Source organism: Macrosteles quadrilineatus, unplaced genomic scaffold, assembly GCF_028750875.1.
Source record: "Macrosteles quadrilineatus isolate MER2022 unplaced genomic scaffold, UCM_ALF_1.0 Scaffold_5__1_contigs__length_97177068, whole genome shotgun sequence".
Lineage (NCBI taxonomy): Eukaryota > Metazoa > Arthropoda > Insecta > Hemiptera > Cicadellidae > Macrosteles > Macrosteles quadrilineatus.
In genome coordinates, this window is record NW_026542598.1 from 13,981,384 (window position 1) to 14,003,710 (window position 22,327).

General features: G+C 35.2%; 1 protein-coding gene across 8 annotated transcripts in view; it reads right to left on the reverse strand.

Moving 5' to 3' along the window:
• Positions 1-5,066: 5,066 nt before the first annotated feature.
• The window catches only part of LOC128994477 (UNC93-like protein), a 166,273-nt gene continuing 149,012 nt past the window's right edge, over positions 5,067-22,327 (reverse strand). For all 8 annotated transcript variants that reach the window (XM_054419059.1, XM_054419056.1, XM_054419053.1 and 5 more), the window contains 3 exons: positions 19,752-19,914; positions 13,796-14,063; positions 5,067-6,584 (listed from right to left, as the gene is read on the reverse strand). In XM_054419059.1, the coding sequence (XP_054275034.1) occupies positions 6,247-6,584; positions 13,796-14,063; positions 19,752-19,914 (769 nt within the window). In that variant the 3' untranslated portion in view covers positions 5,067-6,246. The remainder of the gene's footprint in view (positions 6,585-13,795; positions 14,064-19,751; positions 19,915-22,327) is intronic.

The window sequence follows — 22,327 nt, forward strand, 5'->3', positions numbered from 1 at the left end:
TTGACAAAACAAACCTTGATATGTTTGGCTAAAATATGTTCAGCCGTTATTGAGATTAAGTGTTATAAAGATTGCATTTAGAGACCTACTACTCGTTACGAAGCACGGGCAGAGGTGCTACAGTTTTCAATAAGTTGCCATTTCAGTTTGGAATGATTCAAGTTGTTGGTTCAACACAGTGGGGGACAACAAAACACAACAAACTGGGAACATACAAAAGGGAAGAAATAACATGAACAGTTAGTTAATACCCCCGCCGCAGCAAACCTGCCGACTAAGCGAATTTCCATTTGTCTGAATTGATTTTCAGTTAAATATATTTTAATAACATTAGGATTAACGAGTACCTAGGTTTGCTGCTACAAGGAAACTAATAAAGTGTGTTTTTGAGTAAAATGTTGATAGCTTAGTACAAAATAAATAAATTTGCCAAGTTTGATCAAAATATATCCATAAACAAGCAAACTACAACATTTGACAATTTCTCCATAAGAATAACATGGGAATTTTAAATTTACATTTTTTTTAATTTTCTCCGTTACTAATAATCAAACAAATATACTTTTATATACTAAATTATTTGTTTTTTTAAGCTCTTTAAAAAGGTCTAAAGAGAAATCGGGATATTTTGTGTTTTGAGGGTCAAAAGTGAGAAAAACCAATTTTTACCCCATAAAACCCCCCGTAAAGCCTCGTTCCCATGGTCCGATCGTGCTGGTTCGCGAACTCATTCAAGTTTATCCCGCTTTACACCTTTAAACCAAATTTCATCAAAATCGGACAAAAATTACTCAAGTTATCGCGTTCACGGACGTATATATATATAAGTCTATATATATATATATATATAAAAATTTGAACGAATGGTGTTTTTGGCCTCTGGGGACATCAAAATGAAAAAGTAAATCGGTCCCGGGTCTAGGTCTTATCGTGCCACCTACGGTAATAGCTACTTCCCTATAGGGAAATTCGCTAAAAACATCACATAGACTACTGTTAGGGTCAAAAGATTAGAAAAAACAACAGAGTGACAAGCAAGGACAACATGTAGTTAAAATAATAGAATGCACACTATTAGCAACTACAGTAACAACAAACTACCGACAATTGACAACAGGTAGGCAACAACCAACGTTAGCAGGTTGGCAACATACAACATTTGACACGTAAATTACTATTGGCAGCATTGAACAACAACAACACACCAACAACAAAAACCGCGGCCATCGTCCCCTAGTCTGTCATAAAAACCGGTCCTCCAAGGCCAATCTCAGAGCTTTCAATTAGGATTCACAATAACTGCTAGCATCAATTCAAATTCAAATAATCAGCTCTTTAATCTCTGATGATCTCTGGTCATTTATTTTCTCACTCCACCGTCGGTTGAATTCGATACTCAGCGAGTTAAGTCTATGGCACAGTTCTAGACGTTAGAAATGGCTTTATAAAGTCACCAAACGGCTTTTAGGAGATATGACTTTATTAATCTACAGTAGGCCTGTTTTGAAATTCATGAAATTCGTCATAGTTTGATTTTTTAAATGTCTACTTGCTCTTGACAAAGACAAACGGGTGAAAAATGGGAGGCTTTTGTACAGATATAGACATTAATAATGACTTTAGAAGTTAGTAAACAACTCTTAGGGGGATATGGCCGTAGCCTACAATATGTTTTGAGATTTATGAATGCAATCGTCATAGTTAGTTTTAAAAATGTCTACTTATTCATGACAAATAAATGGGAAAATGGGAGGTTTTGCACACAGTTCTAGACGTTAAAACTGGCTATAGAAAGTCACCCAGCGGCTTTTAGGAGGATATGGCCGTAGTCTACAGTATGTTTTGAAATTCATGAATGCAATCGTCATAGTTTAATTTTTATAATGTCTATTTGCTCATGACAAACAATAGGTGAAATGGGAGTTTATGGACAATTGGGCACGCTTCTAGGTGTTAAAAATGGCTTTAGAAAGTCACCAGACGGCTTTGAAAATTCCAAATTTTCCCCGGACCCCCCTGCTTTATTGTGGGGTGCTCCACACCCCCCAAACCCCCCCCTCCCCTTGACAAGGTCCTAGAACCGCCACTGTATAACAGTATATATTAGGTCATCTGTGTTTGTCCTGTTAAATGAGTCAAATGAATGATGAATAATGAAAAATAGCTTTATTGTTCTTATTTAATTCAAAATAGTAGGCCTATATTTCATCACTAGGGCCAGAGTGACTCTTTTCTACACGAGCTCTAGTTTTTCAATCAAGGTGAATCCGAGGTACAACATAGGGTACTAGTAATAAAAAAAAACAAACAAAAAAACATGTACCTATTTATTTCACATCAAGTTGATATGTGTTACCCTAAATACAGACGTTTTGTCAGGCATTTTACCTGCAGCTTATTATGTAAAAATCAAGGAAAAAATAAAATAATGGAAAACTTTAATTACACTTTGTTGGAAAGCAAACTCCTATTATTGTTATTCAGGACACAAATTTAATCAATGTAAATAAGGAATTCGTGGTAATGAAACATAGTTACAGACATTTCATTGATTTTATAAGCAAAAGTGAATTACGTACTCCTTAGATTTTTTGAATACTCTCCAAAGTAAAATTAAAGCAGGGTTGTAGAAAAACACAACTCCTTTTCTCTAAAATTGTGAAAAAAGTTAATGTGAAGTGCAATTTATGTTAAACTAGCAGCTATACCCGTGCCTTGCAACGGGGTCAGTATGCAAAAGAGACAATTTTGGTTCTTTGAAAATGACTTAAAAATGATTTCACACCTACCATTTAATTTAGAAACGAAATTTAACTGTATTATTAAACTTGATAATAGTACGTTTTTGTTAACTCAGACTTTGAACACTTATTTAGGCTACATGGGATACAAAATCAATGATACATTTTAATGTATAGTCAAATAACATGTTGAATGGTTTGTACTGTAGACGAAAAGCTATCACAAGTTCCAAATATGTCAATAGTGTAATTTCCTAAAGTATTTTAGTGAAATTATAATCAGGCAAATGGAAATCGCTCAGTCTGCAGGTTTGCTGCGGAAGGGGTATTTTATTAACGTTCATAACAAATTTATCTAAAAAAATAATTCTCATTAAACTCAGGATAAGAGCCTATGCTGATACGGCAATGATTATAGAATCTTAATATTATTTCCACAAGGGATGCCCTTGTGTCTTATAATGATGATTGCGAAAGCAAGACACAAAGTAAATTGGAGTCGCTTGACTTCAAAGGGTACTTCGGATGAATAATCGGTATTCCTGGGATTAAGACTATCTTCCTTTGAACTTACCACTGATGATTGTTGCTTAGATCAAGTTTGGTGTCATTTTTTCAAAGCGTCAGTTTGGTTCCGTTGCACAGCTTGGGTGGATTTACGCAACAGTAGCAACAGTATTCACGAACACTAGAATAAAGCCCGGTATGGATCATAAACATAAACAAATGACGTTGTTGGCCAGAATCCTATGCTAATAGCATTAACATATGTTTTTGCAGTTTCATTTAAGCAATGTTAAATTATGATTATTTTCCGGCCAAAAACGTCATTTGTTTATGTATATGATCCACACCGTATTATTGGAGGATGGAGGCATTCCTAGTGGTTCTGGTGGTTTAGAAATTCGATGGGACGGTTGACAGCTTGCTCCACATCCATTACTGTGTCAATTAATTGATCTATATTCTACCATTATATAGTCAATGATTCTACTAACTCTCCCGACAATTTAAATTGAATTTGTTGATTTAGCTTGTTAACATTGTCTTTTTAGGGCCATAATTGCACGTTCGCAAAGCTACTCTGGATCTTTGAAATTTGTTGATAAGTCTGGGAATGCATTTTCTACAACAGATTGAATATTTTCTTTCAGTTACAGAAGTTTTAAGAAAACGAATTCTTTTTTTTTCTTTCTACGCCATTGGCATTTCACAAGAGAGTCACGAGAGAATAAATGTTTGGTGGATGTGCCGGGGATTGAACCCGTCCCTCCCGCACCGAAGTCCGAGACGCTAACCACTAGGCTAGCAACACAACCCATTAACCTCATTAACAGGTAATTCTGCCCCTTTTTATAATATTCATGCAGCACTGTGTTTAATAGGTTTGAATCAGCTGGGCGGAATCAATTCATTATTGACAGTTTTGCTTGTTTACATTAAACTTTGTGAGATTGTACTTTGTTGCCATGGAGACTAATCAATATTTACTTTTAAATCTCTCACCTCGGAACTTTGAAAGGCCACGGGGCAGAGTCCTAAGTCAATATCGATCGGGAATAGTTCTATATATCCTCGGAGCAGTAGATTTTTTTGTCCAATTTGAGCCCAGTCGGTTTAGTAGTTTTTGAGTTTAGCTTAGACACACACACACTCAGACAGACAGACACTCTTCTTTAAACCAGAAAAGATAGATAAATCGTGGTTTCCGTCTTATTCATTATAAGATTAGTAGCCAATCTCATACTAAATACTGGATTTTATTGCTTATTATAGTTGAAAACGATTAATTCGAGGAGTACACAATTTAATTAGATACAAAATATGCTATGTATAGGAGGGTTGAAAAAAAATATAAATTATTTATACTTACTCACTCTAAAAAAATAAGAAATTAAGAACGCAAACAACAATCCCAGTTAAACATAGCAACTTTTGTTTTTGTGAATTAGGTGTTATTTCATTAATTAAAGTATTTCCTATATACGCATAACACATTCAAGAGGTTCTAACTCATATTATTGGTAATGGAATTACAGAACATAATTACAACCCGTGGAATTACAATTTACAGAATTGTATATAGAAACAGATAATTTGATCAATTAAAAAACAAAACTTTAAAACATAGCTAAACAAAAACGCAAATCTGCATCCCATTATCTTGAACTGAATTTTAGTGGGTTGAAAGTGGACATTACGAATGCATTTGCAATACAAACATCTAGTTTAAAATGTATGGTTCAAATTTTGGGCTGACAATAAATTAGTGAAATTTCACTTACCAGACAACATGATGTAACAGGAAAAAGGAAGTACACAAAGTAATTAAAATTGAGATTTATTAAGAACAATTAAAAGTTTACTGAAGTAACGACTTTACAATCTCCAACAACGCAAGGCACCGATCTGCTCTTGTCCTTCTATCGTTATCAACAACAACAATAATATAAATCACAGAGATTGTTGAGTAAAGTCGGGAACTTTGGTAGGGCAGTTCCTATCTTGAGCACTAACTTAACTTATGTACAAATAACTTAGCGCGGAACTACTGTACACTCTCTATAGTTGTATTTATCTGGGAATAAAAATAAGGCGACAATAACAACGAACACTAAACTCTACCTCTAAAATATAACCTAACGATGAATGCTGTACATTATTGTTCTGTGATTTAAATTAACTAAGATAATTTCAAGATGGCGAATGTGACATAAGTACTGGGACAGGATTGCATATCTAACCAAGTTGCCGTTACAGCACTTTGGAGGAATGTATATCTTAGTGAGGGTTGTTTCTTTATATATTCAACAATGATAAATAGGACACAAATGTTATCACTGGCAATTAGTTAATTACTTCAAGCACTGCAACTGCAATAGACCATCTATACCTAAAGCTTGTAACTACCGTGAGATTCGAAACCATTTTGAAATAAGTAAAACAACATATTACATTCACGGTTGGTTCAGATCCATAAACAATAATAATACTGTTTAATTAATTACACATACGAAGTGGCACTCTGTGAAAGAATACTATGTACAGGTCACAATGGAAATGAATAAGTTTGGATTGCATTATTATGTATAGTTATTATAGTTGCTTTTAAAAAAATTGTTCGCTCCTGTTGTACATGTCTAGCATGTTATTCAATTACGTATGTAAAAATCAATGAATTTAAACGTACAAACATTAAGTCGGAAAGTGTGAAGGTCAAACAATAAAATCTACAAACAAATTTGTCAATAAATAATAAATATTCGCATTAGTCGATCACAGCACTGCAAATACTTTAATTTCAAATATTTCAAAAACCGCATTTAGTTAAAATAAGATTGAAAAATCTTACAATCGCTGTTGCTTTTTGATTGCGTTCTTGGCGCTGCCGCTTTCACACGGTCGAGTATTTACCATTTGTTTATTTACACAACCCGAAGGCTATTGTATAATTCGTTACAAATACTCTTGTTATATGTACAAGCCGCTATGGGCAGACGCGTGTCTATAGATGTGTGATGATGATTTCGTCGTCGATGTCGTCTTTCTCGTCGTCCGTTTCCTCCACGACGTTGTTTGCCTTCGCCTCCTGCGCTGCGACCTCAGCCGCCTTCGGGTCCTCAGCCAACTTCTTCTGTCGCTGCTTCTTCTTCTTGTGCAGGAGCTCGACGATGAGGTAGCCGACCATGCCGCAGCATAGCACGACGAACATGACATACAGCTTCATCCTGGCACACAGGTGGTTGGAGTAGGCGTATGCCACGACGAATCCTGCGGACTCCCAGAGTCTGTAGTTACTGAAGGCGGCCTCCTTGTTGCGCCTGAACAGCGTCCCATACAGTCCTGCGGATCAAACAATATTTAGTGGGATAGAAACGAAAAATATTTGGAATAGATGAAAAAGATAATATACTAAAAACAGGGGGTGGAACATGGTGAAACAGGTGCACATGAAATACTTGCAGTCTTCTCGTGGCTATTTTGTTAACTAGAATGACTGGACTTCAGCTAAATCTTATTCAGAACACCGTTAGGCTATTCTTATGCTTATAATAACTTTTAATAATCGTTAACATAATATTTGATAATAAGTCCTTCAAGAGAACCAAATTTTGAACTGTATAATGCACTGGTGTTAGCCCAGCCTAACCAAGTATTGATAAATATTTATTTGCAAATCAAGATTAGACGAATACAATTTTCCAGTTATCTTCTTTTAAGTGAACCTTATTACAGCTTATCACCAAAATTCTAAGGATCGTGTTTCTTAGTTTATTTCTATTAGTAGAAAACTGTAAGGAATAAGGTATCCTAGACTAAGCTTTATAACTTTCTAAGTTCTAGTTCTAGTTTTCTAATTTTTATAGTAGTAGTTTAGCTGCAGGACTGTTTTGGAACTACTCTCCAAAGAGGTCGTATGCTCTGGTCACACGTCACGCAGCAATCAGACAAATAGTACAAGCGTGTAACAACTTATGTTGAATTTAAACTGCCATAAAGTGTGAAACAATATACCAGAATGCCGCAGGAAGTACACTTAATGTTGTCACAAAAAACTACATCGAGTGGCAAAAACGAGCGGCTGCGGTCAGAGGAGAGTGTTCAACGCTGCGGCAAGAAGTGATGCGGTTCACAGCTGACCGCACTGACCACTGCTACAAACAGGTGATTAGTCGCAGTGACTAACACGGGATGAACCGTCAAGTTCCCTAGACGCGGGAAACCAAGTCGACTAATTAATTGATGGAAGTAGGAACTTCAGTGAGTTAGATCAAGGAGATAGTTTAATTTCAAACGAGACGTCGGGAAATGAAGTTGACATAAGATTTAATCTTAACTGAGTTTCCACATTTCCCATGTGTTCTTATTCCCTATCAGGAATCCCTATTAGGATCTGCTCTATTTATATTTTCCTGCGATTTATCTGTGATTTGGCTTTAACAACTTTCAATAGCATTCTTCAGACGAGTGCAACTGAAGAATATAAAACAGCCATCAAAATAAAATTTTCTTCGAAACACCTATATGAATAAAAAATCGAAGTTGGCATCGTTGAATTTCAATGTGCTGATTACATTATGTGTCAATTGAGGTTACGTCCACTTTGCAAATGGCGGTCCAGGAAAGGCAGGCGCCAGCCTTGTACGTGAACCACATCTGCTCAGATGTTCTTCTATAAATAGCCTGACATTTGCTGAGGTATCCCATCGCCGGTCACTGACCTCCCTAGACGCCGCTGCTGCTGCTGCTGCTTCAGCGTTACAGGCACAGTGACAGTTGAATAGGCCCCAATCCAAGTATTGCTGTAACGCCTCTATACGTTTTGTTTAAATCAAGATGAACAAGCATGGTGATCTGAATAGGTAAAGATTTGCTCATGAAGTAATTCTACACATTAGCTATACGAAATTTGTAAATCTCGAATGAGCAGTCATCCTGATCTACTTGGACTGTGAGGAAAAGAAAGTGTAATTAGCTTGAAACACCCAGAATAAAAACTAGTAGATTGGAGTTACTTAAATATTGCAAATGCATCATTAACACATCGTCTGCAGCCTAGTGTTCGGATCGTGTTTCAACTCAAGATAAATTTTATCTTCTACTTTCATGAGCAGCTTATGTTTCCTCGGCTGTTAGAAGCCTCTAGCTGAGATCCCATAAAGAAGCAAACTTACGACCTATCCTAGAGCAGCCACATCGTTGAACAAACACGATCATTTTCTGCGGTATATCTTCAGTTAAACCTGGTACTTTCACCATCCACGCTCTCGAGAGTCTCTTCACGTAGTTGAAATATCTCACGTGCTCCGATCACCTTGAGATACGACTAGCATTGATGACAACAGTTAAGTTTGAATCAGCAGCTGATTGGTGGATACAGTAATGATAGCCTCTATTCGAAGCTTATGTTAACGACCTCGGACGAGGCTATAACCGCCAGACTGGCTGCACTGACCGCCCACACGCTGGACGCTACAAGGACGATCGGTTTGTAGACACAAGGAAATTGGCGAACTTCGAGATTGGTCGAACACAGGCTCTCGTGGAAATGAACTGGTTCCAAAGTATTATTCGACAAACAAGTAATTCAAGTGAAAACGATTCATCGACGAATAGCGCATCAACTATTCTTAAGATAAAAGGGGATGGGTACACTTACACTGAGCAAGAACTTGTGAAAATACTGCTTGCGACTGGTGTGGTGACGACGAACACATAAATATAATCATAAACTTTATATTAATAGGCAAGCACGTTTCTTGAAAACCTTTTTTTCTCAACTCGTTACATTTAAACGGTGGATCTTGGCAGCATGACATAAGATTGTTCAAGCATGTTGACTAAAAAAGGTTCAAATAGCTATTAGGAAATCCAATGTTGTAAACACAACTAGTTTTGGCACCTGTGTGGCACCATCATCAGGCTGTACAAGAAGGGTTTTCTTTTTTCATACGAAGAGCGTCATATTGGTTAACCCGACACAAACACGAATACGAGACATTTATGGTAACTGATCGGATTTAAAAAACTGACAGTTACCATAAATGTCTCGTATTCGTGTTTGTGTCGTGTTTGAATTTCTATTTATTATTTTCGTGTTAACCAATATAATAAATACGCTCTTCGTATGAAGAAAGAAAACCCACCTTGTACATCCTGATGATGGTGCCACACAGAGGTGCCAAAACTAGTTGTGTTTACAACAACATTGGATTGCCTAATAGCAGGTATTTGAACCTTTTCAAATATTATTTGGCAATCCGAAGGCTAACATCTACAATGAAGATTTCATGTAGAGTTTGATGTGAGGTACATATCTAAATGGACCAGTTTGTTATTCAAATCGAAAAAAACGTCTACGTTAGACAGTACTAAGACCAAGTACCAGTACTGGACCGCTACCTCAAAAGAATATTAAAAATCGTACCGATTTCGCATTAATATCTGATTCTTTGATAGTCGGATATTACATAAAATATGCTATAGCCTAATACACAATAGCTTAACTTTACAGTTTTCACAAATAATAGTTTTATAGTTACTTGCCTTCGTCTTTTAAAAAGTTAATGTGTTTGACATAAACCAGTTAAGAGGGTTCTAATAGGTCAATTCAAGATGGCGGCTAAACATACTAATGTTCCTGAACGTCTTCTACGGTACAAGCTCTCAACATTTTAATACTAATTTTGTTGTTTGATTGTGTGCTTGTTGTGCTCTTGACATATCAGAGCTTGCAGTGTCAGGAGGTTCGTTTTTGTAGGACCATGTTTACGTGGTACAGCGGTGGGTGGAACCCTCTTAAGTGATATCAACGACTTTTTCGGGGGCTCAACTCAACTTCGTTCATTTTCCTTCTAGACTAGCTACAGTTTTATCATGGGAATATGGAGTCTGTACAATCAATAGTCAAAGGGTCAAACTTTTTCAGTCGCTGATTGTGCAGCTTCCATAGTCGTATATAGTACTAGGACCTAGAACGTCGCGTAGATCCAAGTTATTGTACAGAAGGGCAATTATCGTTCGTCAGACGGGCATCACGCTCCCCGCTCGCGGCGGTCAGGGTTTTGCTCGCTTCGCTCACTGTCTGCAACCTTGACCCAAGGCTCGTCTTCCTGCGGCAGCTGTGTCTCGTCTCAGCAAAAAATATATCACACTCTTGAGCATTGTTATTTGCTTTTTCAGTCGAAGTTTAGAGGGCAAAAACAAAAGAATTCCTAGATTTTTTTAAATAATACCCTGAAATAAGGATCAACAATCTTAGCGATGTCTTGGTTTTTAATACTAAATTAGGAAGTAAATTTAGCGATAACTATAAACTACACAGACAGAAAACGTTATTAACTACATCTATGAACGGCATTAAAAACCACAGTGAGTTTTTAAAGAAACTATACTTTTATGTTTGAATAAATAATCTCTTAAGATGTACATTGTACATACTTAAAAAAAAACTTTAGTAAAATTCAATATTAACAATAATTTATACTTAAAAAAATTGGAAGTAGAGAGGGGTTGAATAAAATTTTCTAGATCGTTGAATATTTAATCTCTGTCATGTGAAGAAACTGATATTTCCCGGTAGCAATGCGCAAGAGGATTGAAATGCGTATTTTCCACACATCTAACTAATTCAGAAATCACGGGAGGAGTGACATTAACAATGGCAATGAATGAAAAGGTAATGGTCACTTTACAATGCGGTGTGCATTTATATAGTATATAATGACTACTGTATTTGTATTGTGCTAGTGGCAGTACTGCCATCAGTCGACGCAGCCACCCGCGCTTCCGCTCAAGGCATTTCCGGACCCGTCTGCCAACTTGCGCGCCAATTTATCTTTTACATATTCATACCAACATGTTCCCGATCTTTGCAAGGTCGCTTATTGTTGCCACGGCCGACCTAAACCCCGCATCCGACTTTTGCTATCCGGTTAGTCTTTCCCACATTTACATATCTCGCAAAACTGGACGTGCAGAAACGAAGGCCGTTCGTTATCAATGTTAATGATAAAATCGGGGTTTTAATTTTCTGAATATCCAGAATAGTAATTCCTATACACTGTTTTGATATGAATAATAGTGATCTGATTGTTTCAAGCTTGTAACTAAAAATAGGTATTCTAATTTATCGGTACTAAATTTCCGACTGAATTGTGAACACACTAGGTATAATGTGCAACAGACACGTTAGAGGATGCATCTTTTGGCTTTGAAGTTTTTATCGCTCGTTAGAACACAAAACTACTATTTATGAAATATAACTATTTGGTTTTAATCACTGACTTGGAGCAGTCGCAGGACCATTGAGAAACTACTAAGTACTGTACCTCCAAAAATTTTCTATCGCGGCATATTAACAGTAAACACGTATTTTTCTTAGAGTTACATAGAAATATCTTTTCTACGTGTTAATATTTAACTAAATAATTTTAAATGAATGCAACACTCTTTAAAATTTCCTTTTGTGTTTGTAAACAACTTTCCGGATATGATCGAACTGATAAATGCAAACGGATAAAAAGTTACGCGACCGGACAAGTTTCGCAGATCTGGGCCGGGAGAAAGGTCGACCTCAGGTACTTCCGAGTCCCGATGTTTACGTGGCAAGGTCCTCCAGAAGGTAGGTCACTTCCGAGCGGTAGTGTCTACAATCACCAGAGCAAACAGAGATGTACTAATCTTTGCATAGGTTCCTTCAAGTTTAAAATAAAATTTTAACAAAACTTCGTTATACATTTGGAGAGTAAACGGCTTTAAAGGATACTGTGGATGATACATTAGGCTTGTTACAAAATGGCAAATTGCAAAATAAAGGATGTACAGTTAATTTAGAGAAAACACTTAATAAAAAAACGTACACTATCTCCTATGTTTGAAATGCATTCTGGTATATTCTTTATTTTATAATTTATTCTAAAAATAACACTAATCGTTCACAAACTTAATCAAGTGTATACAACATTTCTAGATCTTTTAAATTTGCACGGAACTCTCAGGTACAAGTTTGAAATAAAAATAAATGCAAATGACACAAACCAAACGGTTTTTTGTTTAGTAAGTGAAAACTGACATTTTGTAAACGGTTGGTAGGATATTGTTATACATAACAATGATTGCTAACGGGGCTCAAAATTGAGCTTTCAATAAGCTTTCACGTTCTTCCACGTATTGAGGTGGAAAAACCACAGCCTTATGAATATTCACTAGGCACTTTTGTGTTAACAAAAGGTCGCTTGAAGATTTGTAGCCTTTCAGTGGATGGGTTTGAACATTTCGTTTGAATTATTACATAGCTTTGTTTCTTCAGAGCTAAATGCAATCCTACCCGATCCAAGACCTTGAAGTCTAATGCGTTGCATTCTATTTTCATTATTCTTCATCAGTATGCGATTTCCTATGAAAATCAAACAATGCAGACGAAAATATAGGCAGATTTTTCAGTTTTCGAAAAAATGTACAACATTAATACACATACATCATATTAACCTCCAAAAACAATTGCAGGAAAAACAGTTCAACCGTTTACAGAGGAGAAACCTTTAAATTCCCTGGTGCAAAAGGGTCAATTGAGATTTATAGTGCGCCTAGCTCAGTCAGCGATGTGTAAATCGATAATCGATAATCGATCAATCAAATATCGATAATGAACAGTCAAACGTCAACTCTCACATCCGGCGATGGTTCAGCGACCCGAGGAAAACAGACCATCTGATAATTTGATCCATACAAAGATGTTTTCTCATCTCCTGCTGAGGACTAATGATTGGCGAGACAGCAACTAGCAAGAACAAACCCAGCAGCGACCAGGGTAGGTCAACAGTACGAGGTGTGATTCAACACTTGTAATGTGCTTGATATCTCCAAGCGAAGGATTTTTATTTCGGATTGTTTTATTTTAGATCTAAATAATGTTAGGGCATAGCCTCCTCTGCTTAGGCTCATTGAAATTTTTGGTGTCATCCAGATGTTCAAAAAATTTGCAAGTAACAAGGAAAGGCCATTATTTATCTGATGATAAAAGACCTTTAAAAGAGAGATTTCGTTGAAGAATGTATAGTTGGAAAACTGTCTAAAACCTCAAAAGTGACAAAAAGATAAAAATCTATACCTCTAAGTATTGCAAAACGCTATGTAGGTTCTGCAGTTCCATGAAGAAATACTCATAGGCTTTTTGCGACAAGGCGACTTTCTTAGTACAATGATTAAAGGAGCCAAAGACTTGCTGCTTGTGTAGAACGGCAATGATGCACAATATTTACAGCCACAAATCTCCTCAAATTCGTCTACATATTTATGGTGTTGTGGAATATCTAATCTACTGAACAGCCACAAAACTCTACCAAATATCAAACTCTATCAAGAAGTATCGATCAACGAATCTATAAATGATGTCGATAATTGAAAAAACTACATTCTCTTCACATTAGAAGTCGACTGTAAAAACCAGTCGATTCGGGAACACTCGTTTTAAGAATTGTGGGCAACCAAGGTAGAAAATTGTTAGGATTTTGTCGAAAATTCCAGACCTAGAGTGGTGGAACACAACTCACCGTTAACTTGGGTCTGCCACACGGCGTCTCCCACTCCCCAGAGACCGCTGATGGTGAAGAAGACGAGCGGAGACTCCGGGTGTGGCCTCCAGTGTAGAAGGATGATGACCAGTCCGGCGTGGACCAGCGCTCCCAGGATCATCAGGGGGCTGCGACCGATGAACTTCATGATGGACCCGAACACTACGGAGCAGATAGCGTTGACCACTCCGAAACAGATCATCACATAGCCGATGTTGTGCACCCCGTAGGCGCAGGAGACGTACGCCTGGAACAGCGAATATACTGTGAGAAACACCAGAGAGATGTCACTGGTGAGAGATGTCACCAGAATGATGCTGCAAAATATTTACGCAATGTTGCATAACAAATTATTGTTTGCAATGTATGGGTGACAGGGTTGAAATTGCTCCCTCTCTCTATATATTCTCCATTATCTCTCTATTATTGTGTAGGCCTTAGTCAGCTAGATTCAAGGGCATCAACTTTACATTTACAAAGCTTTAAAATTCCTCCACTAATTTCGCTGAAGGAAATTGTGTTGATAAAAAAACAACACCGTATCATATTACCTTATTGCCTTAATCAAATGTTTACTGTCGTGTTATATTTTAAAATTCGCAAACATATACCCCTTTATGACACAAAGACGTATATAAATGAATGGGATTGTAATAATTTATTGAGAAAGTGATACATATTTCATCTAAATGACAGCTATTCGTTTCATGAAAAACAAGAAGGAAACAATTTTCAAAGTTGATTTATAAAGCTAAACAATGTACAAAATTTCAGCACTGTGAATCATTTAGCTTTAAAATGGTTCAGTATGGCGAAAAATGTAGTTCATCACTCGAAGCTACAACTGCTTTTTCCACACTAATTTTTTCTCGAGCGAGTTAAACGGGAGCTCCGGACGAAAAGAGTTACTCTTCTCTAAGCCATAGTGACTAAATTTACTATTTTAAAGATATATTATAAAAATTGTGTCAAACGGTTTGCCTCAAAATAGGATTGATTTATTTTTTCAGAATCTTAAGTAATCAAGATGGTCACTTAGATTTCTACTTCCAATATAATCCTCTAAATACTGATGATAATATTTTATAATTTGCCAATACAATCAATGCTGAAAACTAACCATTTTACCCAACAAAGTATCAAACCATTACAACCTAATAGGTTGTGTTTATATACAGTTTAATTGAGAGTGCCTTCATACTTCAATGTTTACACTCATTATTAAACACATCACGTGATCAATTATCAACAATTACATCATACGTGCAGGTTCTGATAGAGATGGCTGTGGAATGTGGTGGAGACTGAGGCAATGCCAATGTGATCGTTGAGCAAAGGTTGCAATTATGTGTTTATTTTATTTATTTCATTAAAAAAATTTATAAAAATTTATAAAAGTATCACTTATTCAAATAAATAAACATTTTATTTATTTTGAATTAAAAGGGTATGTACATTATAAATGTTTGTAAGATTTGTGTTTAAGTTGTTGTAACCATTGACGAAATGAGTGAAATTTTCGAAGAGAGGAACTGTGTTATTTTACATTTAACTAAGCACACGTTTGGTTTGATAAAATCAGAGATCTAGTGTTATACTGAAATATAGTTAAGTTTTACTTTAAAGTTGGTCGTACAGGTTATTATCTTTCAAATGATGGAACAGAGTTGCCTAAATAAAGGTATTTGGAAACAATAGTTAATATTTTAGAATTTACATACTGAACTATGTACAACTTATGAAGATATGAATTAATTAACTATAATTTTAAAAAGTGAGTTTATTTTGAAAGAAATAAAATTATTTTAAAAATGTTTGGTTCTAAAAAAATTTAGAGAAGCAAACAATTTGATAAAATAAAAGTTGGGTAAATATTATCAGCATTAAAACTACCAGAATTAATAGACAGCGTAGTATGTTCGATAAGTGGTAGTCTATAAAATCAAAAGAACAATATCATCACTCAAATTCGTACGCCTTGCAAATGTATATCACAACTAAATTTTAACTGATTATTTCCAATAAAACTATGAGTATGCCATAATTCTCTGGATCACACGGAATTGGTGAAGTTAATCACAGCATGACTATTAAGCAGCAAATCAAAACTGTAAATGTTTAAATATATAAAACTGTTAATTTGAACATCTACGATTTCTGGGACATGACGCCACAGCACAGAAATGGTAAAACTTACACAAGAGCTTGGATTTGCTTATTCACTCCTTACTATTGAGCAAGGCCGATAATGTTACTTAGTTGAAGTACTAGCTGCATTATGGGAAGTGCCAAGTTGAACAAAGGCAGGAAAATTGCAGGGCGGGGCTTAAATTGTGCCAATGTGGCCGGTGGTGTATTGATTATGGATAATTTCATAAAGTTCATTCTACTCAATACAGTAAGGTGTGATAGAGAGTGGTTTTAATTGGTTTAAGATTGAAGTAAGATTTTAATTTAAATCAATGAGTGTTTATGTAAGCAGTCATCAAATTTATCTCATGCAAATTCAAATTTATGAAGTTTTTTTTATGTAACTGTCCGAATAAAGAATGAGTAAAAAGTATTTTAACCGTATTTTTACCATCATAAAATTCTTTCATAGTTACATTGATAAAACACCACAAACTGTAAAGATCACAAACTGTACGGCTTCCATCGTTGGTGAAATACTCGCGTTTAGAATAAAATATGATCATACGATGATCCATCTGATTATACTTACAAACATCTGTAGAAAATGACGTAAGCCCAATTTCTGATAGTCGGAAATATTGGTACGACACCATAAATGTTGACAAGAATCTGTATACCATATTAATGCTTAATAGTTGTCCACAAATACGTAGGCTATTGGGTTATTCACAAAGTGTTCAAAGGGTACCACAAGATATTTGAGTGAGTATGAAAATTTGCCCTTTTAAATAATTGAAGCCAGCTTTAGTCTTGTACTGCATATAGTTTGTAAAGCAATTCGTCGGTAACCCAAACGTAAGAAAATACAATTCCTTTACAAAAATGGCCAAATGTACAATTTGGTTCTAAATTAGATGTATAATATTCGTCGAGCAGACATAATATTGCAACGCTATTGTCCACCAAGTTGTTGTACAATAAAATGCTCTGCTATAATTACCATGACCTGGTATGTCGGCCACCCGTCTTTATTTTATGGCTGTTTAACAACCTGCGACAAAAACACACCGGTTACGAAAATACTACGGGCTGCTGAAACAGGCTCAGAAGGCAACCAGCCTCGCGAAATTCTATGTCATATAGCTTGTTTTGCATGTTTTAATTGTTGTTTTATGGGTCATAGCAGATTCAACGTCTAATTGCATCACCTCACATATTTTGTTACGCCATTTTCGTTTAATATTACCAGTGTAAATGATTGAATTAATGACTCTTTAAAGGGTGTGTATTTTTATTATTTATTTGTAACTGAAACTGCGCGTTACATATTAGCCATTTACATTCAATAGCCTAGCATGAAAATTTAAAATTCTCCACCTATTTTTAAGTATGAGTATAATTCTTTTACGAACCTTGAACCTTTTACATGTCATCGTACCGACCATAACCCATACAATGTCTCAGTCAAATATTCAATTTTACTTTCAATTGCTCCATAGTAATTTATTTTGACCTACGAGTGAAAAGTTGTATTTAAACCAAAATCCTAAAATTTAAAATATTAACAATTTTTGTAGGAAAATTAGCGTTTGCAGCCTATTATGAAACATAACACTATTCTTTTTGCCAAAAACATGTAATGGCATAGTAAATATAAAAATTTTCAAGATCATGACGAAAATAGGTTCATTAGTTAAGTTGGTAAATAATATTTCAATAATAATTTTTATGGTTTAAGATTGACACGAGACAAATGTAAACAACCACCCAATATTACTAACATTTTGTCATTTAATTTGGAATATTTGATCAAAACTAATATGGTTGGTTTTATTTGATCACATAAATAACGTTATGCACTGACCAATAAAACATTTTATTGTGATTCAATATTGCTTACTAAAATTAAAATACATAGTGACGAACACGGTCTTGTATGTATGCTTAACGGCTTAACTGAGAGGTCTCTAAATGTGGAATGAGACTAAGATCCACAGATAATATTATATTACAAAACAAATAAGATTAAAACATGTTATTATAAATCGTATTAAGTAACTTTGTATCGAGTACATAAACGATCAAGTAGTAGAGTATTTTATACTATGTCTTATTACTATGTCAGTTTAACAGAATGGAGTCATACCATTATACAATGCAGCATTCAAAAGTCCGAATACTGGGGTCGTAACAGACACATTCACACACTCGCAGTCATTCCAACCACACACACAGACACACATAATATGCTATTTGTACTTAATGGTCCATAACTCAGTGTGAGTGCACGTGGGCCGCTAATTTCATAGGTCAGACTGGCCCTCCGCAGTTCTTCAAATCTTTTGTTTGCTTTTCATCCCATCGAATCAGACATTTTAATACTCTATAAACTAAGGTTGCAGTGTATATTACTGTTCCAAGAAACGATGTTTTGATTCTGGTGCAGTGTTATGGAAGAATAGTGAATATTTTATTGTATAATAAATTACATAAACGATGTTATATATTTACTCTTTCCTAATATTTGACTAAAAAAGTTTACTTAGGGGATTGAATAAGACTCTGCTGATATTGTTTTCTCAATTTATCAACTTAAAAATATTTTAACGCAATTCTTGATTAAGATTTTAATTTCGCTCGGGTGTCGACACAAATCGTGTTCGTTTTAAAGAACAAGAGTAGACAGAGTAATAAAATGTTTTAAATGTGATTTTCAGCCAGTAAAAACAGTGAAAAAACCGAATGATCCAAGACACTGGTGTATGATTACGAATAATTAAACCAAATCCTAGTTTTTAAAGTTATTGATATAGTTGATTTTAATTTGACTCTTAATATGCCCCAACTTGCATGTACGATTATGGAGAACAACGTGTGTAGAATTAACTTCAAATCTGACAAACATGAACTATTAAAGATTAATCAAGTCATCACTACTAATCGCAGAGCCTTTGACATCCACTTACAAAACCACTTGTCATATCTACGGTGAAAGCCTTAACTTCCTCTTTGAGCATTCTTGAGAGGTTTTCTCAACCGTAATTTACTTTTTGCGAAACACTCAGCCCCTAGATGGCGCTGATCGCAAACAAATTACTTAATTCGCACACGAGTCAAGGCCGCCTAGTGCGCAAGTGTGGTCCTTGGTGTGTTGTATTGGTGTCTGTCGTGTGTGTGTCTGTGTGCGTGTGTTGCGTGTTTGTGCGAATGCTGAGTACCTATCTCTTGACCTATGACACCCACTTTCTCACTACCCACGTTATCGTGAAGCTACCTATCCTAACACTTTCTACCTAAGTCAACATCTTCGATTGTTTATCTCATAATATATGTCCCTCACGTAGGAGGACTCTTATTTCAATGAAAATATGCGTATGGAAATAATTGTAAAGTTGAGTTTGTGCTTTGGTTCAATCAAGGACTAACACAAAAACCGTATATAATATGTTCTTTTCAAGTAGTATTTGTAGTTCTAGCTCAAAAATCTAAGTTAATCCCACGTATTCACGATGCATTTGTGATAAGTCATACTTCCATCTTTCTCAAAGGTTCTAAAGTGCGGAATTTTATTTTGTCGTTTTTCGTGTGTCTGGAGTGTTAATGTTGCATAATTCATCTGCTAGGAAACAACAGTCAGTAGTAAATTTGTTTAAGGACGTCTGCTATGACGTCAAGGATACTCAAGAGCCTTACAGCTGTGTATACTAACATTCATGACAAATATTACACAAGAAACGCGAACAACTATACACAATAGAGGAAAACCCTATGAAGTATCACAACTGACGTAATTTAAATTTACCTGTGTGAAATCAGCACCAATGAAAGCTTGCTCCATGCCGATCCATACAGTGATGGGGATCAGCAGTTGTTGATATGGTTTCTTCAGCTGGTAAGCAGTTGCTGATAGAAGCTGGATTCCACTCAGCTCCTGGCTGTCACTTCGTCGCTGTTTCTCTCCATACCTGAGCAACAACTACTTTTAGAATAGATATAAACTTTGTAAAACATCTAGTTGAAATGATATGGGTTAGATGGGTCTTGTATGATATTGTAAACTATAGATAAGAACAAGATTATTTATAATAAATATATTGTAATAACTTGATCACGTCATTAGCTTTGGATAGCGCAGATATAATTGTTCCTACTGTTAAATCTCAAATATTTTATGCATGTTTGGCGTTCAGTAAGCCTAGAGCACGATTTTGTTGTGTAAATGTATATTTTATTAATCGTACATTTTACTACGGGTTATTAATCTTTCGGATTTAATATTAGAGAAAACTACCAGTTTACCAAAAAATAATAGGATTCAATAAAATCTAAATGTAACGTAAGTTAAAAAGCAAGAAACAAACCGCAAACAATAATTAGCACTCTACGTAAAGTTGACATAAATATAACCTAAAAATGTCACACACTAATTGTTAATAAATATGCAGGAGAAAGTATTTATGCTATAGTCGTATTGTACCATGAATTTTATGATTTTTCTTAGTCTTTGGTGCAATATTAGAAAAGATTAGTTTTTTATTAAAACCCTCTTTCAACAGCGAGAACGGTTACAAATAATTTAAAATATTTATTGGTAAAATATTATTTATTTATTTATATTTAACCTGTTACGCTTAAGCACCAACTTGAGTGACTTCATTAAAGTCTCCCGTTAAAGTCTCCTGGGAAAAATGTAAAAACGTTTGAAATAATTACATTTATAGATATTGGATTTTGAAATGACCTTAAATAATCACACGACTAGCCTTACAACTTTATCACAGAAGTATCCTCTGTTTCTGTAATAAAGTATTCTCTTCTGTGATACATAAGATATTATGTATGAAAGTTAGTTATGTGAGTTGTGTTTGCCGGAAGCGCTAGTTTAGCAACCTATTGTATGTACATGTGGCAAATTAGAACACGCCACAATACATGTCCTAGCCCATGATTGTTGTGTTATGTCAGTAACAAGTTGCATGAACCTATCTTGACACAAACTACTATTCTTTAATTATAATATTAATTATATCGCACTGTTTGTATGCCAATGCAACTGATTGAAGTTTGTTGATAATATTTTTCTATGGGAATTCACAAAAATATTTACAATGTTGAAAACGTTGCTAGATGAGGTATTTTTCTATTAAGGTATTTCTCAACAATTTAAATCGTAAAATAAGTTTGAAAAACAGCGATTTTTCAAATTGATAACGTTTTTAAGTTTATTTCACAAATCTAATCATTTAACTCATATTTACTATATGATTTAATATATTCTAATACAGAACATCAAGACAAACAAACGTGATTGTAGGTCAACAGTTTCTACTATGCGACCCGAATACAGAGTGAGCAAATGGATCTTATTGCCAACTTATGTGTAATAAATAATTTCTCAACCGCTGACTAGTAGCCAATCTATTTTTTTGATTCTCAATCAAGTAAGCAAGGATATTTTTATGGAAACAATAACATGATCAAATTTTTTTTCTATTTTATCGAAATTTATATTAATGATAACCTAACTAAATCATTATTTGAATAATAACTCTTCATATATGATTAATTGTTTGTTACTTGGGACATCAAAAACTAGTGGATGTTTTAGTTTTTGTACCTAAAATAACTACAATTTCTTTGTTGCACTTATAGTATTATTTGATTTTTACGTAATCGCTTCGGCATAATGTTAGAAAGTAATTGCTCATGCTTTACAGATGCAGGCTGCTTGTTTACACAAGCTGATGACACCGGATGACATCCTTTGCAAGGACACGGGCGGAGGTTGGGCCTTGACCTGTTGTAGGAATGTCCCAAGGCTTAACTCAGTCGGTGAGGTTGTATGGGTTTACTTTTTCTGTAAACCTTAACGGTAAAATGGAAGATACGCAAAAAAATCACATGACTCCAGGAACATTCCGGCAAAGAAGCAAACCAATCAATTGAGGGGTCTCAATGCAAACTGTAATGTCTTAACTATGTCAACTACAGCTATTTTCGAAATAATGCACAGTTTGACGGTAAGGCGGTCGATGGGCTTTGAAGATGCAAGCATTCATGTGGCAGGCAGGCATTTAAATCGCAGCATCAGGGCTTCGATACCTTGACCGATCCTTGTTCAATTCTCCACGGAAGTTACTTAGACCTTCACACGAAGCTGAGGAAAAGCCGATAAGATACATAATAAGATTAGTACGTTGAATTTTGTGTTTTTTCATGATATTTTGACAATTTTATGAACCTGCTTGGATGTTACTACTAATTTACGTAAATTATTTAATAAAAAAACATTAGTTTGTACATTGTATACTTTTAAACATGTTTGTGTTATTTTTTAGTTGTGGGAAATTTTAGTTTGTGGGGTTTATTATTTACAGG